Raw genomic sequence first — 22,863 nt, forward strand, 5'->3', positions numbered from 1 at the left:
CCCAGGCCCGAGCCATGGCAACAGCGTGACGTGGGGGTACCAAGATCTGCGGGAGCGGCGGTCCCGGCTTCAGTTCTAGCCTACCCGGCAGCCTAGACGAGAGCAAGGCGAGAGGTGCTGCCGCCTCCCGTCGCCCCTGCGCTCAGAGGTCCCGAACCAGCCTGGCCGCTACTTCTTGCCGCTCCGCCTTTGGAGTGAGGAGGGCGCAGCTCGCGTCAGAATTTAGAGGGCCAGGCAGGGTCGCGCGCATGGCCTGGGCGGGCTCGCGGCGGGTCCCGGCTGGGACGCGCGCGGCAGCCGAGCGCTGCTGCGGGCTCTCGCTCCGCCCGGGCGCGCACCCGGCCCCGCCCCCAGGCCCTCTGCCGCCGCCGCGACCAATGAGGTGAGAGGGAGGCGACCGCGGCTGAGGGCAGGGGGTCGCTGCGAACCCCGGCGTTCCGCGGTGGAGGGGTGCTATACTGGGATGCAGGCGCGGCAATCATGCCCTGGGAGCTAATGTAGAGCTTTGGATAATGCTTTTGCAAGTTGTACGAGAAGGGAAGTTCTTGGGGTGAGTGTCCAACCTCTTCTGGGCCCTCGCGAGCGCCCTGGGGTCCCCGGGGACAGTGATGCTTCCTTAGAGTCTTAGCTTTCAGCAGTAGCGTAGGCCCAGTCAAAGGCAACTGGCGCTTCCCACACACCCCGCTTTTTCTCATTCCCCCCACCCCGCCCCCAGCCCTGTCCTTAGCTGCCCTCGACCTTTTGCACTCGTGACTTCCTGGCCAGAGAGAGCCTAGCGGGCTGCAGCAGGTGCTGGGGGGAAAGCTTGTCTGGACGACCTTCGTCTGGGATGCACTCTTCTTCTCCTTCACCTACAAATGATAGAGGATTACGAAGAACTATAAGGTTGGCTCCTCTTTCCTTTGACCTTAGGTTTCTGACCTCCTGCAGCCTCCTCTTGCCTCGGGCTGCCCAGATCTTGGCGGCTGAGGCTGGCTTACCTTCAAGCCGTTCCTTCATGGGATTTGCTGCTCCCTTCACCAACAAGCGAAAGGCTTACTCGGAGCGTAGAATCATGGGGTAAGCATTCTCTCCCTTGCATCCTTCCACTTCCTCTTTCCCTCCAAATAACTATGTCCAGGCAAGAATGTCAGGGTATCATCGGTGGGCAAGATTCATCCCTAGCCATCCCCCTCCCCAGATACAATACTGATCCTCAATCCTCCCTTGCCACCCTCCCGACCTTAATTTCTCCCTTCTTGGTTGCTGTGCATGTGCTTAAGTGAAATGAGACTAGGGTTGGACTATACTTTAAGACAACAGGGCGTAGCCGATCGTTTTAGGTCAGGAGTTCAAGACCAGCCTGGCCAACATGGTGAAATCCTGTCTCCACTAAAAAAAAACACACACACAAAAATCAGCCTGGCACGGTGGCGGGCGCCTTTAATCCCAGCTACTTGGGAGGCTGAGGCAGGAGAATCGCTTGAACCTGGGAGGCAGAGGTTGCAGTGAGCTGAGATTGCCCCACTGTACTCCAGCCTGGGCGACAGAGCAAGACTGTCTCAAAAAACAAAACAAACAAAAAACAGGGTGTATTTTTCTGGTGACCATTTAAAAATTTTTTTATGGGTACATAGTATGTGTAAATTTGCAGCGTAACCTTTTTAGTATATTTTGAGCATAATAGCTAACTTATCGAGCACTTGCTACGTGCTAGCAGCTTGACTTAGATGTTTTACATAGATATTTCTCATTTAATTCTCACAACAAACCTATAAATCAGGTGAGAAAATGGAGACACAGATAATTTACCTAAGGCCACATTGTTAAAAAATTGTTAAGAGCTGGGATCAGATCCTTGTGTGATCACCAATAAAATTGACAGCCTCTGTTCTCCCTAGATGGTCCCTCTTAAAATCAAAATAAACAATGAATGCAAAAGCATTCTGTAAACTGCAAAATATAAGGTAACAATATCATAAGGATTTACACGTTTGCTTTTGGGAAGTTATTCATCCAGGCTTATTTGGCATCTGTAGTTCCTGAAGGTGCATGGTTAGTGGGCAAAGGTATGAATTAGGGGCCTACAGCAAGGAGGAACCTGACCCAGCTGGCAGCTCCTTGGCCTGTGATTCTTCTTCTCCTAGGTACTCAATGCAGGAGATGTATGAGGTGGTGTCCAACGTCCAGGAGTATCGTGAGTTTGTGCCCTGGTGTAAGAAGTCTCTGGTGGTATCCAGCCGTAAGGGTCACTTGAAAGCCCAGCTGGAGGTTGGCTTTCCACCTGTCATGGAACGTTACACCTCTGCAGTTTCCATGGTCAAACCTCACATGGTCAAGGTGAGGCCTGTATGGGAGGGATTGACAAGATTTTTTGTTTTTAGCAGTTTCATATGAAAGTGCTATTTTGGCCTTCCTTGTTAAGGACTTTATGTCCATGTGTCAAGTATTTCCCTAATATCAGAAAAGAAGGAAAATGGCTTTCAATTCCTTTATATTGTATCCTATACTTAGTAATGTTATTTAACTACCTGATTACCCTATTCTAGGCTGTTTGTACTGATGGCAAGCTCTTCAACCACTTAGAGACCATTTGGCGATTCAGCCCTGGTATTCCTGCCTATCCTCGAACCTGCACTGTGGACTTTTCGGTGAGTCAGGAGGTCGTGTAGCAGAGGACGAGGACTGGGTATGAGGAAGGGCTGGCGTACTGTGACAGGGTTATTAATTTATTTGAGATGGAGTCTCGCTCCGTCACACAGGCTGGAGTGCAATAGCACGATCTTGGCTCACTGCAACCTCCACCTCCCGGGTTCAAGCGATTTTCCTGCCTCAGCCTCCCAAGTAGCTGGGATTACAGGGGCCTGCCAGCAAGCCCGACTGATTTTTGTATTTTTAGTAGAGATGGGGTTTCACGATTTTGGCCAGGCTGCTCTCAAACTCCTCGCCTCAGGTGATCCCTCCACCTTGGCCTCCCAAAGTGTTGGGATTACAGGCGTGAGCCACCACACCGACCTGACAGGGTTATTCTTTAAGTATAGCTAGCATTTCCCAAGTCAGTTAGTCTGAGCTTGTGTCAGACTTGTACTCTGTGCTCAGTCCCAAGTTAGGGCTCTTACGGGGATCCAACGAACTGGATGGGGAGGGGGAGAAAAGGCACTGAGGAACAATTTCCTTGCATTTGGCCAGGGACTATCCAACATGGTCTGGAAGTTTCTGACTGTCTCTTACCCATTCCCAGATTTCCTTTGAATTTCGTTCTCTGCTGCACTCCCAGCTGGCCACCATGTTTTTTGATGAGGTTGTCAAACAGAATGTTGCTGCCTTTGAGCGTCGGGCAGCCACCAAGTTTGGTCCAGAAACAGCCATCCCCCGTGAACTGATGTTCCATGAGGTGCACCAGACTTGAGGCAAGGGATTGCTCCCTGACCTCCCTTTTACCCCAGTTCCCTATGCAATTCTCTTATTTATTTGGTTTGGCTCCTGTTCCAATTTGAAAGGAGTCTGTGTTCATAATACTGTTTTTCCTCTCAATTCCCCAGAAATTGGGTTCTATGCTGGCTGGAAATGTTGGGGGAAAGAGAAGGCAAAGGATGTGGAAATGAGATGTGCTTAGGAAAGGGTCAGGCCCATCGTAGGAGCACCATATGCCTGCAGCCTTTTCACTGCAAATTAGAATAAGGACTATGTGGTTGTCTCTGGACCTTATCAAGACACCTTAGTGTCTGACCAGGGGATGACAGTAACTTTTCTAAGGATTGAATAAATTGAGCTTTTCTTCTGGCACAGAGGTACTGAGTGGTAAGTAACTTTTACCCTGCCTGAGATTCCTCAGGAGAAAAGGCAACCTGCCTCCAGCCTGAAATACATAAAGCCTCATTTTAAGACTGTAAGTCCATGCTGCCTGGCTACTAGAGAGCAAGTGGCTTTCTTACCACCAGTGCCGAGGAGAAAAGTACTGAACGGAAATGGAGTTGTCTTTGTACTCTTGAGTTGTACCTTATTCTTCCACTTGGCCTGAGTTTTTATAAAATTTCAATAAATTGTGACAGTGTGAATTTGGCTTTATTATATTGTTTCTTGGGGCAATAATGTAGATATAGTAGAGTAGAACGAAGTTATGGCTTCTTTTCCTGGGGGAGTGAAGGTGTAAGAAGGCCTCTTGGACACAGTGTCCCTGCTAACTATAGTAGCACATTCTACAAGCCAGGACCTAGTACCCACCCCCTTGTCTATTTATAGACTTTTTCAGAAGGTCAGTTGCAGCACGGATCTCAGGACAGAATCATCTGGTCTCAGACCTCCCATATATGTGATGCCGTCAGGACCACCTCTTGTTATTTTTGGGACCTCCTTCAGGGAAGCTGTAAAGAGCAGGCACTCCAAAAAGTACCAGAGCCCTCTAGTGGCTCTGGTCCTGAGGTAGCAGTACTAGCCCATTCATCCTTGGTACAGTTTGTTCCTTTCTCTCAGTGGGCTAGACCAGTTCTTGGATTAGTCACATAAGCAATTGAGAATCTCAGCTATAGCCCTTGAGTATGTTACCTTTCAACAAAATTAGCAAGGTTAGGGGCTAAACATCAAGGACTTCCTAACCTTGAGGAAGGACAGAAATCTCCTCTGGAAATTTCTCAGGGAGCCTTTCCTCTGGTTAAGGTAAAAGAAAGCCAAACCCGCCTAAAGATAAATGGATACAGATTACTTTACTTATAACCCACTAAATTCAGGATCTTGCTAGCCAGATTCTTTACCTCATAATAAAGATTCTTCCAGGCCTTATTTAATAGTAGGCTCAAGCATTGTTAATAAAAACATTTATTTTGCATTTTATACAGAACAACCTGAAGTCTGCATCATGACTTGACAGTTACCCAGGGGTTTACAGTGTGTCCAACTCAACAGTGTGGTTCTGGGACTGGGTATCCACACAAACACAGGCAGGAGTTTGGAGGAAAGATGGGGGCACAGCAGGAGTGTATCTCAATCCTTTCTCAAAGAAAAAGAAGTAGAGCATTCTGAGTTGCTGAAAACCTGTGCAAATGGGACTTCTGAAACAAACACTGTACTGTGAGCTCTCAGGGAAAGGGAGGAAAAAAGATGTTGATAAATAAGGAGGCAATTTCTTGAGGCAGGGGATGAGGAGGGAGGCTTACTATTTTTAATGCCCTCAGCCCCAGTACCTGATAATCAGAGGAGACCATGTCCAATCTTGAACCAATTCTCTGTTCAAAAAGAGGTGCTAATACCCCAGGGACAAGACTCTGAAAATATCATGCTGGTTATTCTGGAGTCCCTATTCTATGCCCCACAGCATATTAAAAGATGGGGGTTGGTGGGGGGTGGGGAGGTCAGAAGGTAGTGGCTTGTAGTCTGTGGAAGTAAAAAACTTAATTCACATTAAGCACTGATAAAACCCAATGACTGGGCCCACAGATCTGTTGAGAGTCTCTAGTAGGGACCAAGAGGGGGAGGTCCAGAACATCCTCAGCCTGAGGTGCAACAGGTGTAGAAAGTCTGGGAGGAGGTGAGTATTAAAGTAATGGGAAACAGAACACTCCCAGACCTTAATTTTAATTGGATAGTTAAAAAAAAAAAAAAATCAAACATTGGGTGCCAGTCACAACAAATGCCATGCCTTTATGGTCACTTGGTAGTATAAAAAAATTGCCAAAGCATGTCCAGCTAACCAACAGGTCTTGCTAGGAGGTGTTTGTGTGCATGGGAGAGGGCTAAGGGGCTTGGTACAGCTGACTATCCAACATGATTCCTATGGAAACAGAAGGGGCAGAGTCCTGGTTTGCTGGCTTATTGAGGGCTTGGCAGAGAAGAAGCTAAAGCTCCAAAGTGATTGCAGGTTCTCTGCAACCGGCTTTGACCCATGGAAACAGGTGCCAGATTCTCACTCTAGAGATAGTGAGGGGGCCAAACCTACTCATACCACATGCATTAGTCCTGGTCATCCTCCAGGACCATGCCTATGATGGGCAACTCATACCAGGCAGGGGAAGGGAGCTGATTAGGGAAGAAGGGACCATTTTTCATCTTTTAAAGTCTTAATTTGTATTTTAACCTCAAACATATTATCAGTGCCTCAGATATAATTTAATCTTAAGTCTTTAAAGGCCCCCTGAAACAAAAGTATACTTTTTATTTAGGCTTCCTCACTTTCTGGTAGTCACTTTCCCCCAGTCTCCAGTTTTACCCTGACTTAGAGTCCACAAACTTCATCAGACCCTCTGTGCTCATGGACTTGGGCCTTTCTAGAGGGAAGCCTAAGGCTCGGCTCCAGATGAGCTGTGCCAGTACACCCAATGCTCGTGACACCCCAAACAGGACCGTGTAGTAATTCATCTCCGTCATGCCATAATACTGTAAGGTAGAAGAGAAAAATATTTCGTTTAAGGCAGAGGCAGTGGCATGTACAAGTCCTGGGTGATAGAAACCTTAAAAGCTAAATTTTCTGTTTTTCTCCAAGGACTTAACCCAGTCAACCTTAAATAGAAATGACACTGAGAAAAGTATAGCAATTGGGATTCTGAAAACAGAGCAACCCCAACCCCCAACCCTCTCACAGTCAACTTTATCAAAATGCTCTGTGAGGGAAGTCCTTGCTCTGATTAGGAGTTAATTGACTTTGTGCATGGCAGATAACAATAGGGTTTGGTACAAATTAGAGAGAAAAGAGGGAAAGGAGGACTTACCTGGAGCAGCACCCCACTGTGAGCATCTACATTGGGCCAAGGATTCTTGGCCTTACCCTGCTCTAAGAGGACATTGGGCACAATCTTGTATAGCTGAGCAACCAACTTAAACATGGGGTCATTAGGCAAGTGTTTCAGAGCAAACTCTCGCTGACAGGTATATCGTGGATCAGTCTTCCTTAGTACTGCATGGCCATAGCCTGGAACAACCTGTAAAGAGTGAGGAAAAAAGATAGTATTCTCAGTAGAAATTCTTTTATTTTTTGAGGCAGGATCTCACTCTGTCACCCAGGCTGGAGTGCAGTGGCATGATCACATCTCATGGCAGCCTCGACCTCCCAGGCTCAGGCAATCCTCCCACTTCAGCCTCCAGAGTAGCTGGGACCACAGGTGCACACCAACACACCTGGCTTTTTTTTTTTTTTTTTTGGTAAAGATGGGGTCTGGCCGGGTGCGGTGGTTCACGCCTGTAATCCCAGCACTTTGGGAGGCCGAGGTGGGGAGATCACCTGAGGTTGGGAGTTCTAGACTAGCCTGACCAACTGACCAACTCGGAGAAACCCTGTCTCTACTAAAAATACAAAATTAGCCAGGCATGGTGGTGCATGCCTGTAATCCCAGCTACTCGAGAGGGTGAGGCAGGAGAATCACTTGAACCTGAGAGGCGGAGGTTGCAGTGAGCTGAGGTTGTGCCACTGCATTCTAGCCTAGGCAACAAGAGCAAGACTCTGTCTTAAAAAAAAAAAAAAAAAAAAGATAGGGTCTATGATGCTCAGGCTGGTCTCAAACTCCTGGGCTCAAGCGACCCACCCACCCTGGACTCCCAAAGTGCTAAGATTATAAGCGTGAGCCACCACACTCAACCTATTTAAAACTGTTTTTTAGAGAACGGGGTCTTGCTGTGTTGTCCTGGCTGGAGTGTAGTGGCTATTCACAGGAGCGATCTTAGCACACTGCAGCCTTACACTCCTGGCCTCAAGTAATCCTCTTGCCTCAGCCTCCCAAGTAGGTGGGACTACAGGTGCATGCCATTGTGCCCACCTAGAAATTCTTTTCTAAATTCTTCAAGGTAGATAAATGAAGAAAAAAAAAATCTCTAATTTAGGGACCTCTTTCATTCTTTTCTTCTTAATTCTTCCAAATTGCAGAACTTGGGTCTTGGTTTCTTTCCTAGTCGTTAAGCATCTCTGCTTACCCGTCCCGAGTTGAGTGTGTTCCAGATGTAGTCTTGTAACTTCTCATCTGACACATCTTTGCCAACTTCCTTCTGCAGCTGTGTTAGCCAGACAAGCACTTCCTATGGGTAAGGTTTGGGAAAAAAGGGAATGTTAATACATATGCCAGAAGAGAATGCCAAGATCAGAAACAAAGCATGGGGTAAGGAAAACATCTAGCAGGAAAATAAAAAGAATAGTCTTACCTGATTTGCCAGTCCATGGAGAGGCCCTGCCAGCCCGTTCATGGCTGCTGCAAAGGACAGGTAAGGGTCTGAAAGGGCACTGCCCACCAAGTGGCTGGTATGGGCACTTACATTGCCGCCCTCATGGTCACTGTGGGGAAGTAAGAAGGGAGAGCCAAGGGGAGAAAGAAGGGGCAGATTATGGAAACCTTGCTGTTCTCTTATTTGCCACTTACTAGCCTAGTTATGGGCTCATGTCAGCCTATAGCCAGTCAGTTATACCTAAACTCTTGTAAAAGACATCCTAATCTTGGCCAGGCACAGTGGCTCATGCCTATAATCCTAGCACTTTGGGAGGCCAAGGCGGGTGGATCATGAGGTCAAGAGATCAAGACCATCCTGGCCAACATGGTAAAACCCCATCTCTGCTAAAAATACAAAAATTAGCTGGGCGTGGTGGCACACACCTGCAGTCCCAGCTACTTGGGAGGCTGAGGCAGCAGAATCACTTGAACCTGGAGGTGCAGGTTGCAGTGAGCCAAGATTGCGCCACTGCACTCCCACCTGGTGACAGAGCAAGACTCCATCTAAAAAAAAAAAAAAAAGCATCCTAATCTCATTACCAGCTTTTGTTCACTCATCCACAGAGCTGGAGAGGTTACTGGTTGATGATGCCTGTATGCTCTGCTCCATGACTCCAACCTAGCTTTAATAGCAATGGCCCCAAAGAGCGAGCTCCTGGAAAGGTGAAGGACCACCTAATGTGAGCAGCTAGTACCTTTTCCCAGCCAGAAGCACCATCTTGTTCTTAGCATGGTTACAGTAATTTCTTTAGGCCTCCTGACCTTGCTTACTAGACCCCTTTCTTGCCTTGTATCATCCTTTATGCCACGTTTCTGTCTTCTTGCTGCCTATCATCTGTTCTCAGAAAATGAGAACATAAAGGAGCCTTTAAAAAAATTTCCCACCAATTGAGGCACCTAGTGGCTGTGGTTGCTGGGTCTAGCTTACCTGTGTATGGTGAGGTACAGGCGCATGAGCTCAGTGAACTGATGATCAGTGTAGCCTAACATGTTGGTGAAATTGTGAGACCAGTCCAGGTTAGAGTCAATGGCCCCAATACCGCTGCCTTCTCTGTAGAGATTTCGGTAGATCTTTGCTGCAACACAAGGTAGCTTTGCGATTAGATCCATAGAGTCTTCATAAATCAACTGACAGAAGAGGAGCAAGATGGAGAAAAAAAAAAAGAATTATCAGCAAAGAAGAATTAGGCAGGGATATTGTCTGTCCTCCATGAATTGGGGCTATTTGGGTCGATGGTTAGTTATATGATGGGATGTAGTGAATAACAATCATAACCATTTCACTGAATAACTATTATGACCCAGGCACTAAGTGATTTGTAATACTATCTAATGTACACTAAAACATTATTCCCAATGCTTACTACTACAAAGTATACAATGACTGCCATTTTAAAGATGAGCAAACTAAGGCTCATAGTATTAGGTTAAATGCCAAAGTCAAGTTTGAACTCTGATACGGTTTTTTGAGACAGAGTTTCACTCTTGTTGCCCAGGCTGGAGTGCAATGGCGCAATCTTAGCTCACTGCAACCTCCGCCTCCCAAGTTCAAGTGATTCTCCTGCCTCAGCCTCCTGAGTAGCTGGGATTACAGGCATGTGCCACCACGTCCGGCTAATTTTGTATTTTTAGTAGAGACGGGGTTTCTCCATGTTGGTTAGGCTAGTCTAGAAACTCGCGACCTCAGGTGATCTGCCTGCCTTGGCCTCCCAAAGTGCTGGGATTACAGGTGTGAGCCACCATGCCTGGCCCTCTGATATGTTTAATCATGATCTTTTTCACTACACCATGACTTGACGTTCAATGTGTTAAGACAGCAGGTTTTACAGCCAGGCACGGCAGCTCACGCCTATAATGCCATTACTTTGGGAGGCTGAGGCTGGCAGATCATTTGAGGTCAGGAGTTCAAGACCAGCCTGGCCAACATGGTGAAACCTGGTCTCTTCTAAAAATACAAAAAATCAGCCAGGCGTGGTGTGGGCAGGCGCCTATAATCCCAGCTACTCGGGAGGCTGAGGCAGGAGAATTGCTTGAACCTGGGAGGTGGAGGTTGCAGTGAGCCGAGATCGTGCCACTGCACTCCAGCCTGGACCACACAGCAAGACTCTGTCTAAAAAAAAAAAAAAAAAAAAAAAAAAAGGGGTCGGGCACGGTGGCTCATGCCTGTAATCCCAGCACTTTTGGAGGCCGAGGCAGGCAGATCACGAGGTCAGGAGATCGAGACCATCCTGGCTAACACGGTGAAACCCCGTCTCTACTAAAAATACAAAAAATTAGCCAGGCGTGGTGGCGGGCGCCTGTAGTCCCAGCTACTCGGGAGGCTGAGGCAGGAGAATGGCATGAATCCGGGAGGTGGAGCTTGCAGTGAGCCGAGATCGTGCCATTGCACTCCAGCCTGGGCAACAGAGTGTGACTCCGTCTCAAAAAATTAAAAAAAAAAGACTCTAGGTTCTAATAATGAATTCTATGTTCCATCTTTCAAAGAAAATTCACCGTATGTGCCAAGGATCAAACAGTGATATTGAATTGTTATTTAATAACAAAGGCTTCCATTCTTTTTTTTTTTTTTTGAGATGGATTCTCGCTCTGTCGCCTAGGCTGGAGTACAGTGGTGCAATCTCGGCTCACTGCAAGCTCCGCCTCCCAGGTTCACGCCATTCTCCTGCCTCAGCCTCCCGAGTAGCTGAGATTACAGGATGCACCACCATGCCTGGCTTAATTTTGTATTTTTAGTAGAGGGGGGGGGTTTCACCATGTTGGTCAGGCTAGTCTTGAACTCCCGACCTCAGGTGATCTGCCCGCCTTGGCCCCTCAAAGTTCTGGGATTACAAGAGCGAGCCACTGCACCCGGCTGAGGCTTCCATTCTTTAAGCACTTACTATGCAACAGGTACTGTGCTAGTTATATTATTTGCAGTATTACTTTTTCTTTTCTTACAATAATCCTGTAAGGTAACATATACCTCTTTTTATAGATGAGGAAATTGGGGCTTAGCTAAGTTAACTTGCACAAGGTCACCCATGTAGCCAAGAAGCATTACCTAGCTTATATTATTAACTCATGCCACTTTTATTTTTTTGAGACAGAGTCTCACCCTGTCGCCCAGGCTGGACTGCAATGGTGCGATCTCAGCTCACTGCAACCTCCGCCTCCAGGGTTCAAGCGATTCTTGTGCCTTGGCCTTCTGAGTAGCTGCGACTACAGGCGTGCGCCACCATGCCTGGCTAATTTTTTGTATCTTTAGTAGAGATGGGGTTTCACCATATTGACCAGGCCGGTCTCAAACTCCCGACCTCAGGTTATCCACCCTCCTCGGCCTCCCAAAGTGCTGAGATTACAGGCGTGAGCCACTGCACCCAGCCCATGTCACTTTTTAAAAAGTTGATAAACAGGCCAAGCACGATGGCTCACGCCTGTAATCCCAGAACTTTGGGAGGCTGAGGTGCACGGATCAAGAGGTCAACAGATCGAGACCATCCTGGCCAACAAGGCAAAACCCCATCTCTACTAAAAATACAAAAATTAGATGGGCATGGTGGCGTGCGCCTGTGGTCCCAGCTACTCGGGAGGCCAAGGCAGGAAAATTGCTTGAACCTGGGAGGCGGAGGTTGCAGTGAGCCGAGGTTGTGCCACTGCACTGCAGCCTGAGCGACAGAGTGAGACTGGGGGAAAAAAAAAAAAAAAAAAAAGTTGGTAAATAAAAAGCATGTATTTTTGGTTTATTTTATTTTGAGACAAAGTCTCACTCTGTTACCCAGGCTGGAGTGCAGTGGGGCTATCTTGGCTCACTGCAACCTCTGCCTCCTAGGTTCAAGTGATTCTCCCACCTCGGCCTCCTGAGTAGTTGGGATCACAGGTGTGCACCACGACGCCCAGCTAATTTTTGTATTTTGTTGTAGAGATGGGGTTTCGCCATGTTGGCCAGACTGGTCTTGAACTCCTGACCTCAAGTGATCTGCCTGCCTTTGCCTCCCAAAGTGCTGGGATTACAAGCATGAGTCCCCACGCCTGGCCTACTAGCAAAACTTGATCTGTCAGCTACTTCACAAATTTGACTAAATTCAACAGCTTAAGGCTACTTCACAATTAAACAGCTGGTTGCATCAGAGCAATCAATCTCCTTGTTCTGAGTGACCTTAAGTCAATTAGAGGCCTAGAAGCTAGTTAAACTCTTTCAACTCAAGAGGTTACACTATTCATCTAGAGTTAATGGAAATTATTATAGAAGAAATGTTCTGTGCAGAAGATCATCCTCTTAAGGTATATGTAAAAAAAACTCCTTAAAAGTTCAAGAAGGCTGGGCACCATGGCTCACTCCTATAATCCCCAGCACTTTGTGAGGCCGAGGCAGGCAGATCACAAGGTCAGGAGTTCAAGATCAGCCTGGCCAACATAGTGAAACCCCGTCTCTATTAAAAACACAAGGCCAAGCGCGGTGGCTCACGCCTGTAATCCCAGCACTTTTGGAGGCCGAGGCGGGTGGATCACGAGGTCAGGAGATCGAGACAATCCTGGCTAACACGGTGAAACCCCGACTCTACTAAAAATACAAAAAATTAGCCAGGCATAGTGGTGGGTGCCTGTAGTCCCAGCTACTTGGGAAGCTGAGGCAGGAGAATCGCTTGAACCAGGGAGGCAGAGTTTGCAATCAGCTGAGATCACACCACTGCACTCCAGCCTGGGCAACGGAGCGAGACTCCATCTCAAACAAACAAACAAAACAAAAAAACAAAAAACAAAAATTAGCCAGGCGTGGTGGTGCGCACCTGTAGTCCCAGCTACTGGGGAGGCTGAGGCAGGAGAATCGCTTGAACCCAGGAGGCAGAGGTTGTGGTGACTGAGATTGTGTCACTGCACTCCAGCTTGGGCAACAGAGCGAGACTCCATCTCAAAAAACAAAACAAAACAAACAAACAAAAAGGCCCAGCGTGGTGGCTCATGCCTATAATCCCAGCACTTTGGGAAGAGGTGGGCAAATCACCTGAGGTCAGGAGTTCTGGACCAGCCATTCTAGACCAGCCTAGCCAACATGGTGAAACTCTGTCTCTATTAAAAAGACAAGGCCAGGCGCAGTGGCTCAAGCCTGTAATCCCAGCACTTTGGGAGGCCGAGGTGGGCAGATCACAAGGTCAGAGGTTCAAGACCAGCCTGGCCAACATAGTGAAACCCTGTCTCTACTAAAAATACAAAAAGTTAGCTGGGTGTGATGGTGTGTGCCTGTAATCCTAGCTACTCGGGAGGCTGAGGCAGGAGAATCGTGTGAACCCGGGAGGTGGAGGTTGCAGTGAGCTGAGATCGTGCCACTGCACTCCAACCTGGGCAACAGTGCAAGACACCATCTCAAAAAAACAAACAAACAAACGAAAAACACACACACAAATTAGCCAGGAGTGGTGGTGTGCGTCTGTAATGCCAGCTAGGCATGGTGCCATGTGCCTGTAGTCCTTGTTACTTGGGAGGCTGAGGCAGGAGGATCACTTGAGTCCAGGTGTTCGAGGTTACAGTGAGCTATGATCATGCCACTGCATCCTGGCCTGGGTGATTAGAGAGAGACCTATTTCTAAAAAAATAAAAATAAAAATGGCTGGGCACGGTGGCTCACATGCCATTTCACTCCAGCCTGGGTGACAGTGCGAGACTCCATCTCAAAAAAATAAATAAATAAAATAAATAAATAAAGAAAATGAAAAACAAAATATTAAGATTATATGACCTTTTGTACCTGCTAATGTGTGCAGGTACAAATACACACATTCACACCACCTAAAGTGTTTATACATAAGCCTTTATAAATAAATGCTTTATGTGGTGTGAATGTGTATATTTTGCATCATTCTGATACCAACTCCCCAATGCCAACCAAGTTAATATCAATTTTAAATGCTCTGTCTTCCTCAACTGCAAACACAATTCTCTACACACAGTTGATGCCGAATTAATATTGACCAACTAAATTAATCTAGATTTGCCAAGGACCCAAGGGGGTTGCATCAGAGCAGTGGATCATGCTCTTCTGTGTCTTGCACCACAGTGAACTCTTTAGGGCCTTCCTGGTGGCTGGCACCTCCTGGCCAAAAATCATTTAATGTACCTGCTTTGTAAAAAGAAAATTTTCTGTTCCTATACTACCTATCTCCAAATAAGAAACAAAAGAAAATGGTACCTTCTCCTGTAAACCTAGCCAGATCATTTGTACTTTTACCCAGTGTTTCTGAGTTTGTGGGGTACTAGAAGAGGACGGAAGGAATTATGTACTATGCACTGGGATAAGAAACAATCTTTCCATACCCCAACCAGAGTTGTAAACTGTGGGGAAAAGCAAGAGAGATCAGATTGTTCTTATGTCTGTATAGAAAGAAGTAGACATAAGAGACTCCATTTTGTTCTGTATTAAGAAAAATTCTTCCGCCTTGAGATGCTGTTAATCTGTGACCTTACCCCCAACCCCATGCTCTCCGAAACATGTGCTGTGTCAAACTCAGGGTTAAATGGATTAAGGGTTGTGCAAGATGTGTTTTGTTAAACAAATGCTTGAAGGCAGCATGCTCCTTAAGAGTCATCACCACTCCCTAATCTCAAGTACCCAGGGACACAAAAACTGCGGAAGGCTGCAGGGACCTCTGCCTAGGAAAGCCAGGTATTGTCCAAGGTTTCTCCCCATGTGATAGTCTGAAATACGGCCTTGTGGGAAGGGAAAGACCTGACCGTTCCCCAGCCTGACACCCGTAAAGGGTCTGTGCTGAGGAGGATTAGTTTAAGAGGAAGGCATGCCTCTTGCAGTTGAGACAAGAGGAAGGCATCTGTCTCCTGCCCATCCCTGGGCAATGGAATGTCTCGGTATAAAACCCGATTGTACGTTCCATCTACTGAGATAGGGAAAAACCGCCTTAGGGCTGGAGGTGAGACATGTGGGCAGCAATACTGCTTAGCAAAGCATTGAGATGTTTATGTGTATGCATATCTAAAGCACAGCACTTGATTCTTTACCTTGTCTATGATGCAAAGACCTTTGTTCACGTGTTTGTCTGCTGACCCTCTCCCCACTATTGTCCTGTGACCATGACACATCCCCCTCTCTGAGAAACACCGACAAATAATCAATAAATACTAAGGGAACTCAGAAGCCAGGGGGATCCTCCATATGCTGAACGCTGGTCCCCTGGGTCCCCTTATTTCTTTCTCTATACTTTGTCTCTGTGTCTTTTTCTTTTCCAAGTCTCTCGTTCCACCCAACGAGAAACACCCACAGGTGTGAAGGGGCGACCCACCCCCTTCAGTAAACTATTAAGGACACTTTTCATTTTCAGAGAATAAAGTTCATTTGTTGCTGGATCTGGAGCCTACTCCAAGGATACTAACCACTCTCCCACTCCTGATGGGTATCTTAGGTTGGCTAGCCGAGAACATGACTGACTGGCATTAGTCCTCCTAGACTCCAGAGTTGCAATTGCTGTTCTCCCAACTTGTAAGATTTCTCAAAGTTTTCTGTATTTGAAGAAAATGGGGAGGGAAAGTGACCCTCTGGCGCTAGCGTGAGACTGCTCTGTGAAACCTTCCTCAGGGACCTTGCAGTTAAGTCACATCCTTTTCTTTTCTTGTTTTTTCCTTTTTTATGTACAGACGGGATCTATGTTGCCCAGGCTGATCTCAAACTCCTGGCCTTAAGCAATCCTCCATCCTCCCACCTCAGCCTCATGAGTCACTGGGATTATAGGTGTGAGCCACCTACCTAGGTCTCTTTTCCATTTCAACAGCCATGTGTACATACCTCTGTTACAGCAAAACTATGGAATTTTTTTTTAGATGGAGTCTCACTCTGTCGCCCAGGCTGGAGTGCAGTGGTGCAATCTTGGCTCACTGAAACCTCCACCTCCCGGGTTCAAGTGATTCTTCTGCCTCAGCCTCCTGAGTAGGTGGGATTACAGGTGCCCGCCATCACACCTGGCTAATTTTTGCATTTTTAGTAGAGATGGGGTTTCACCATATTGGCCAGACTAGTCTTGAACTCCTGACCTCGTGATATGCCCGCCTTGGCCTCCCCGAGTGCTGGGATTATAGGCATGAGCCACTGTGCCCGGCCAACTATGGAATTTTAATAATTTCTTTTTTTGCACATGTGTCAGCCTAACCAAACAGTCTTGGTGATAGAAACCGTGCTCTACTTAGCTTTGTAATTCCAACAACTGACAAAAAACAAGCCTCCAATGAAAATTTGTTAAGTCAGTTTCTGATGAACTCAGAGGTAATTTTTGTAAAGATTCTGTATTTTTTCCCTCCCTTCACACTCAAGTCCTTTGAATCCCCATCACACACCAATCACCCCACCCAAATTTCCTACCTCCCAGTACTTGGTTCGGCTGATACCCTGTGCATATGCTCGGGCAAAGTTACTTTCACTGTTGAGGGCTGTAACAGCTGCACTGAGCTGAGACATGGGGTGTAGATTGGTGGGAAAGTTGTCCAGCATGGTGACCACATGGGAAGGCAGAGCTGCCCTCTTTGCCCACTCTTTTGAGAGCCAAGATACCTGTGGAAAAAGAGACCGTGCTCAGAACACCAACAAGGACAAGGAGGGAGAAAAATAAAAAAGGACTGCAACATCTGAGTAAAGGAAACCCAAGAGAGGTCAACCCAATCCATTTACACAGCAGAACTCTGCTCTGATTCCTTCCCTTCACTACGCATCTCTATAAATGCCGGATCAGCATTAAGTGTCTGAGATTAGAGAAAGGCAATGAAGAAGGGGAATGAGAAGAGCTAATAACATCCTTCTGCTTTACCTGTTCCTCTGTTGGGATATGTCCAGTTACCAGCAGCCAAAATAAGCCCTCAGGCAGGGGTTCTTCCCCACCCTTAGCCTTGGGTAGCAGTTTCTGACATTCAGGGATACTAAAGCCTCGGAAACGGATGCCCTTGAGAGAGAAGAGAGAATTACAACTCAAGTTTACAGCCTGGAAGTCACACGACTGGTCTTACTCATCAGACCTTACAACAAGTTAGAGTAGAACTTTTTATGTTAATTATTATTTTTGTAGAGGTGGGGTCTTGCTATGTTGCTTAGACTGGTCCCGATCTTCTGGCCTCAAGCAGTGCTCCACCTTGGCCTCCAAAAGTGCTAGGATTACAGGGGCAAGCCATCATGCTTAGCCCAGAATATAATTTTTAATTTATTATTATTTTTTTGAGACGGAGTCTCGCACTGTCGCCCAGGCTGGAGTGCAGTGGCGCGATCTCGGCTCACTACAAACTCCGCCTCCTGGGTTCATGCCATTCTCCTGCCTCAGCCTCCCGAGTAGCTGGGACTACAGGTGCCTGCCACCATGCCCGGCTAATTTTTTGTATTTTTAGTACAGACAGGGTTTCACCGTGTTAGCCAGGATGGTCTCAACTTCCTGACCGCATGATCTGCCCACCTCAGCCTCCCAAAGTGCTGGGATTACAGGCGTAAGCCACTGCACCCGGTCCAGAACAGAACTTTTAAAGCTTAAATCTTCACATAACTTACCTCTGGTTTTGTACTTTTATTTTTACTAGTTGATATATTTAAAAGGTAAATTTGTTCTTCAATTATTCCATACATATGTCTTCTCTACCTTCCAATATATGAAGCTAGGTGCTCTGTTTTATGCTTACCCTTACTGGTCTAATCCACGGTTTGCATATTTGCACAAACTCAATGATTATTAGTAATTGACATGAAGATGTCTTACCTCATCAGGATCAAGAACTGATGTTTCATAGACCAATCCCTTCATGCCTCTCATGCCACCATACATCTAAAGAGGATGAAGAAAAAAGGAAAAAAAAAAGAGGCTGTGGCCAGTAATCAGAATGATTCAGACTAGAATTTGTTAGAGCTTCATGGGATCTGGGAGAGAAAATTTATTCTCAGGCTTGTAAGGCTTCATTTAGTGAGAGATGTCTGAGGAGTCGGCTTACTAAAGAATTAAACTTTGTGGCCGGTCGCAGTGGCTGACAACTGTAATCCCAGCACTTTGGGAAGCCGAGGCAGGTGGATCACCTGAGGTCAAGAGTTTGAGACCAGCCTGGCCAACATGGTGAAACCATGTCTCTACTAAAAATAAAAAAATTAGCAGGCATGGTGTATGTGCCTGTAATCCCAGCTACTTGGGAGGCTGAGGCAGGAGAATCGCTTGAACCCGGGAAGTGGAGGTTGTAGTGAGCTGAGATCACGCCACTGTACTCCAGCCTGGTGACTCAGTGAGACTCCGTCTCAAAAAAAAAAAAAAAAAAAAAAAAAAAAAAAAAAGAAACAGAGTTTTGCCAGCCATGTTGCCCAGGTTGATCTTTTTTTTTTCCCCAGATGGAGTCTCACTCTTGCCCAGGCTGGAGTGCAATGGCGCAGTCTCGGCTCACTGCAACCTCTGCCTCCTGGGTTTAAGTGATTCTCCTGCCTCAGGCTCCTGAGTAGCTGGGATTACACTTGCCTGCCACCATGCCCAGCTAATTTTTATATTTTTTAGTAGAGACAGAGTTTTACCATGTTGGCCAGGCTGGTCTCGAACTCCTGACCTCAGGTGAGCCACCCGCCTCGGCCTCCCAAAGTGCTGGAATTACAGGCATGAGCCACTGCAACAGGCCTGGAAATGAAATTTTTTAAGTTGAGAAATCACCATCTTTCTTTTTTGTTTGTTTTGGAGATAGGGTCTCCCTCTGTTGCCCAGGCTATACTACAGTGGTATAATCATGGCTCACTGCAGCCCTGAACTCCTGGGCTCAAGCAATCCTCCTGCCTCTGCCTCCCCAGTAAGCTGGGACTACAGGGACATCCCACCATCTCTGGCTAATTTTTAAAATTTTTCTTTCATAGAGATGGTATCTTCCTTTGTTGATCAAGCTGGTTGTTAACTCCTGGCCTCAAGTGATTCTCCATCTGCAGCCTCCCAAAATGTTGGTATAATAGGCATGAGCCATTGTGCCCAGCCTACTATCTTTAATATTTCTGCCTCTGTTTGACTCCTTTTCTTACTGTATTTCACTTTTTTTCTCCTGCCTAGTCAACCACTCCCCAACATACCCTACCCTCAAATTCCAACCAATCAAAACAAACAGAATGAGTTCTATTCTAGGAGAAGGGGATGGAGACCAATAAGCTAAAAACTGTTGAGAAACTATCAGCTGAGCTGCTCAGAATCTGAAGGATGGGGAAAAGTCATCCTAAAGCTGTCCTACAGGGCCTATGGGACACAATGCTTTTGAATAGTCAGTGGAGAGAATGTTACTTTTGTTGATGCACATTACAGAGCTACTTTTCCCAGCCAAAGCCACACAACCCTTACCATGTCCACAGTGATTTGGCCCACCACCGTCTTGCCATGTTGCTGCCTGAAGGTCTTAATTTTGGCCTGCTCCTTAGGTATCAGGTCAGCCAATATGTCTTTCAAATTCTAAAAAGAAGAGTAGAAGGGCTAAGCAATGGTCTAAAAGTTTATTAGATTTCCTGTAAAGTAGGTGTGTCGAGAATTTGCTTTTTAGAAGCTGGCTTTATCTGCCAGGGAAGTCTGGTCAACTACTCTGCACAAATGAGGATAAAGAATTAGGCAGGGGGAGGAAGGAATGAGGAGTTACTGTTTAATGGCAACAGTTTCTCGGTTTGGGCAGACAAAAGTTCTGGAGATGGATGGTTGCACAATAATGTAAACATCTACTGCCACTAAACCATATACTTAAAAATGATTAAAATGGTAAATTTTATGTTATGTATATTTTACACTACTTAAAACATTTAAAAGAATTAGGCAAATGTATTGATATTCCCATCTCACTATACCACTGAGTAAATTATTTGTTAAACAGTAGTATAATAATAATAGCAGCTATAACAATAACAATAGTAACAAACACTTCCAGGAAATACTCAGGATAATAAGAGGCCAGGTGGTTGGCAAATCCTCTGCCCCAAGGTCAGGCTGGCCGCAATGATTCTTATTCTTAGTCTTCTTTTCCAGACCTTACCGTGGAGGAAGCACTGGCATGCCGGGCTGCAAGAACAAGACAAGATGCATTCTGCAAAGCAAAAAAAGAAAACGTTATGTAACTGTTACCCCTCCCTCCTTTGTATTAACAAGAAGGAATTACAGTGACTCAACCTCTCTCTCTTCATCTTAGCCTCTTAGGGCAGTTTGACATAAGAAAGCTGTAAAAGTCCCCAAACAGTTTGGAAGGAGTTACCACTATGGAGACAGCAGGTTTAAGTGCTTTTTTTCATCCATAGCTTCACTAGCATTCCTTGAAGACAGACTCCTTCCCATCATCTGGGTTCCAGAGCAGGGCAGTTGTCAATATTTTTGAGTGACCCCAAGGAAAACGAACGAGGAAACTGAGCAATTACTTAACACTGCTGGTAAGATCTCTCCTGCACCTGGTCTTTCAGCAGCACTTCAACCTCTCTAGTCTGGGAAAGACCACAGGCAGAGGGCAGCCTTTCACAACGGTACTTCTGACCCTCCTGGAAAAAGCTCAAAGATTATCTACAAAGAAGCTGACAGAAGACTACTCATTAGCAGAAATGGAAACTTGCAAAGTTTCTAAGAGTGTCAAAAGAAAATAATTAGTTTGGCTGGGCACGGTGGCTCACGCCTGTAATCCCAGCACTTTGGGAGGCTGAGGCGGGTGGATCACCTGAGGTCTGGAGTTCAAGACCAGCCTGGCCAACATGGTGAAACCCTGTCTCTACTAAAAATTAAAAAATTAGCCAGGTGTGGTATGGGCAGGCAGCTGTAATCCCAGCTACTCAGGAGACTGAGGTGGGAGAATGGCTTAAACCTTGGAAGCAGAGGTTGCAGTGAGCCAAGATTGTGCCACTGCACTCCAGCCTGGGCAAATGAGCAAGACTCTGTCAAAAAAAAAAAAGAGAAAATAGTTTAGCTAGTTTATGCTTTTCTGTGTGTACAGGTAGTTTCTTTTTTCCTCAAATAAAAAATACATCTATGAGAAGATTGTCAAGTTGCAATAAAAGTTCCACACCAACTTTGTGAGTTTTCTTTTTTCTTTTCTTTCCTTTTTTTTGAGACAGTTTCACTCGTGTTGCCCAGACTGGAGTGCAATGGTACAATCTCAGCTCACCGCAACCTCCGCCTTCTGGATTCAAGTGATTCTCCTGCCTTAGCCTCCCGAGTAGCTGAGATTACAGGCATGCACCACCATGCTTGGCTAATTTTTTTGTATTTTTAGTAGAGACGGGGTTTCACTATGTTGGCCAGGCTGGTCTCAAACTCCTGACCTCAGGTGATCCGCCTGCCTCGGCCTCTCAAAGCGCTGGGATTACAGGCGTGAGCTACCACACCAGGCCATACACCAACTTTGAAATAAGATGACCAATCAGGTTACTAACTAGGAATACGGCCTGAGGCAAGGAAATTAATTTTTCTGTACTAGATTTTGAAAACAAATTGAGATAATCAAATTAAGCCTAAGTTTCCTGCTCTATAAAATGGCTCTAATACTCACCACACACCTCACAGAATAGTCCCATGATAATTAAATTACAGTGGACATAAAAGTGCTTTGCAAACGTAGAAGATTACACACAGAAATAAACTAATCCTGGAGCAAGGCTGTACCTGTCCTTTTGTCAAAAGACTAGAGACACCTTTTCTAGTAACTACTGCACTGCTCTCTGTGCAAAAAAGTGCTACCTGCCTGGGGTGAGAGTTCTATAGGGCTGAAGGCTTTTTAGAATTTTTTTTTTTTTTTTTGAGATGGAGTCTCATTCTGTCGCCCAGGCTGGAGTGCAGTGGCACGATCTCTGGCTCCCGGGTTCAAGTGATTCTTGTGCCTCAGCCTCCTTAGTAGCAGGGATTACAGGCACACGCCACCATGCTTGGCTAATTTTTGTATTTTTAGTAGAGACAGAGTTTCATCATGTTGTCCAGGCTGGTCTCAAACTCCTGACATCTGGTGATATGCCTACCTCGGCCTCCCAGATTTTTAGAATTTTTAAAATTTAGTTCCCCTATTTCTGTTGGGACGGAGAGGAGGAATGAAAAGAGGCCCTTCAGAAAGGTCACTGTTTCCCCCAGCCTGGAGTTTAGTGGCATGTTAATAGCTCACTGTAGCCTTCAATTCCTGGGCTCAAGTGATACTTCCACCTCAGCCTCCTGAGTAGCCGGGATTACAGGCGCACATCACCAAGCCCAGCTAATTAAAAAAAAAAATTTTTTTTTGTAGAGATGGGGTCTTGCTATGTTGCCCAGGCTGGTCTCGAGTGATCCTGGGCTCAAGCGATCCTCCATTCTCAGCCTCCCAAAGTGCTGGGATTACAGGTATGCACCGCTGCACCCAGCCAGAAAAGATTACTTTTAAAAGAATCAATCCAAAGGTAAATTCAGAGAGCATAGACCAAGCCAGTATGTTCCTAAAGCAAAGGAGGAACACCTCAACTTGTTACCAGGGCTGTCCTTAACTCCTTTTCTTAACTTCCTAGAGTCTCCTCTATCTTACTGAGGATCATTTGAGCAAGAAATAGGTAACACAAACAGCCCTTCATAGCCCTTGCACCCTACATGGGCAAACAGGAAGCTGAACCCAGCACTGAAGATGTAACTTTGCCCTTTCTTTCACAAAAAAAGTGGGCAAAGAAAACATGTTAATAAGTTCAAACTATTGTTCTACAGAGTTAACCTTGTTCAAGCTATTCCATGGTTTAGAGTCCCACAGATTGCCTATTATAGAGGCCCCA

General features: G+C 46.2%; 2 protein-coding genes across 2 annotated transcripts in view; one reads left to right on the plus strand and one right to left on the minus strand.

The window, feature by feature from the left end:
• Positions 1-422: 422 nt before the first annotated feature.
• Positions 423-21,035, plus strand: COQ10A (coenzyme Q10A; the record flags this gene model as incomplete). Its single annotated transcript, NM_001134153.1, is given in 5 exon segments — positions 423-550; positions 913-1,059; positions 2,127-2,324; positions 2,529-2,630; positions 20,132-21,035. Coding segments are annotated over 4 exon segments (420 nt in total). The 3' UTR covers positions 2,566-2,630; positions 20,132-21,035.
• The window catches only part of CS (citrate synthase), a 29,174-nt gene continuing 11,087 nt past the window's right edge, over positions 4,777-22,863 (minus strand). The window contains exons 2-11 of the mRNA XM_024256408.2: positions 20,139-20,189; positions 19,463-19,570; positions 17,873-17,938; positions 16,943-17,074; positions 16,501-16,689; positions 9,091-9,290; positions 8,101-8,230; positions 7,876-7,977; positions 6,681-6,890; positions 4,777-6,348 (exon numbers count right to left, since the gene is read on the minus strand). Coding sequence (XP_024112176.1) covers positions 6,178-6,348; positions 6,681-6,890; positions 7,876-7,977; positions 8,101-8,230; positions 9,091-9,290; positions 16,501-16,689; positions 16,943-17,074; positions 17,873-17,938; positions 19,463-19,570; positions 20,139-20,189 — 1,359 coding nt within the window. The 3' untranslated portion in view covers positions 4,777-6,177. The remainder of the gene's footprint in view (positions 6,349-6,680; positions 6,891-7,875; positions 7,978-8,100; positions 8,231-9,090; positions 9,291-16,500; positions 16,690-16,942; positions 17,075-17,872; positions 17,939-19,462; positions 19,571-20,138; positions 20,190-22,863) is intronic.

Source organism: Pongo abelii, chromosome 10 (genome assembly GCF_028885655.2).
Source record: "Pongo abelii isolate AG06213 chromosome 10, NHGRI_mPonAbe1-v2.0_pri, whole genome shotgun sequence".
Taxonomy (NCBI): Eukaryota; Metazoa; Chordata; class Mammalia; order Primates; family Hominidae; genus Pongo; species Pongo abelii.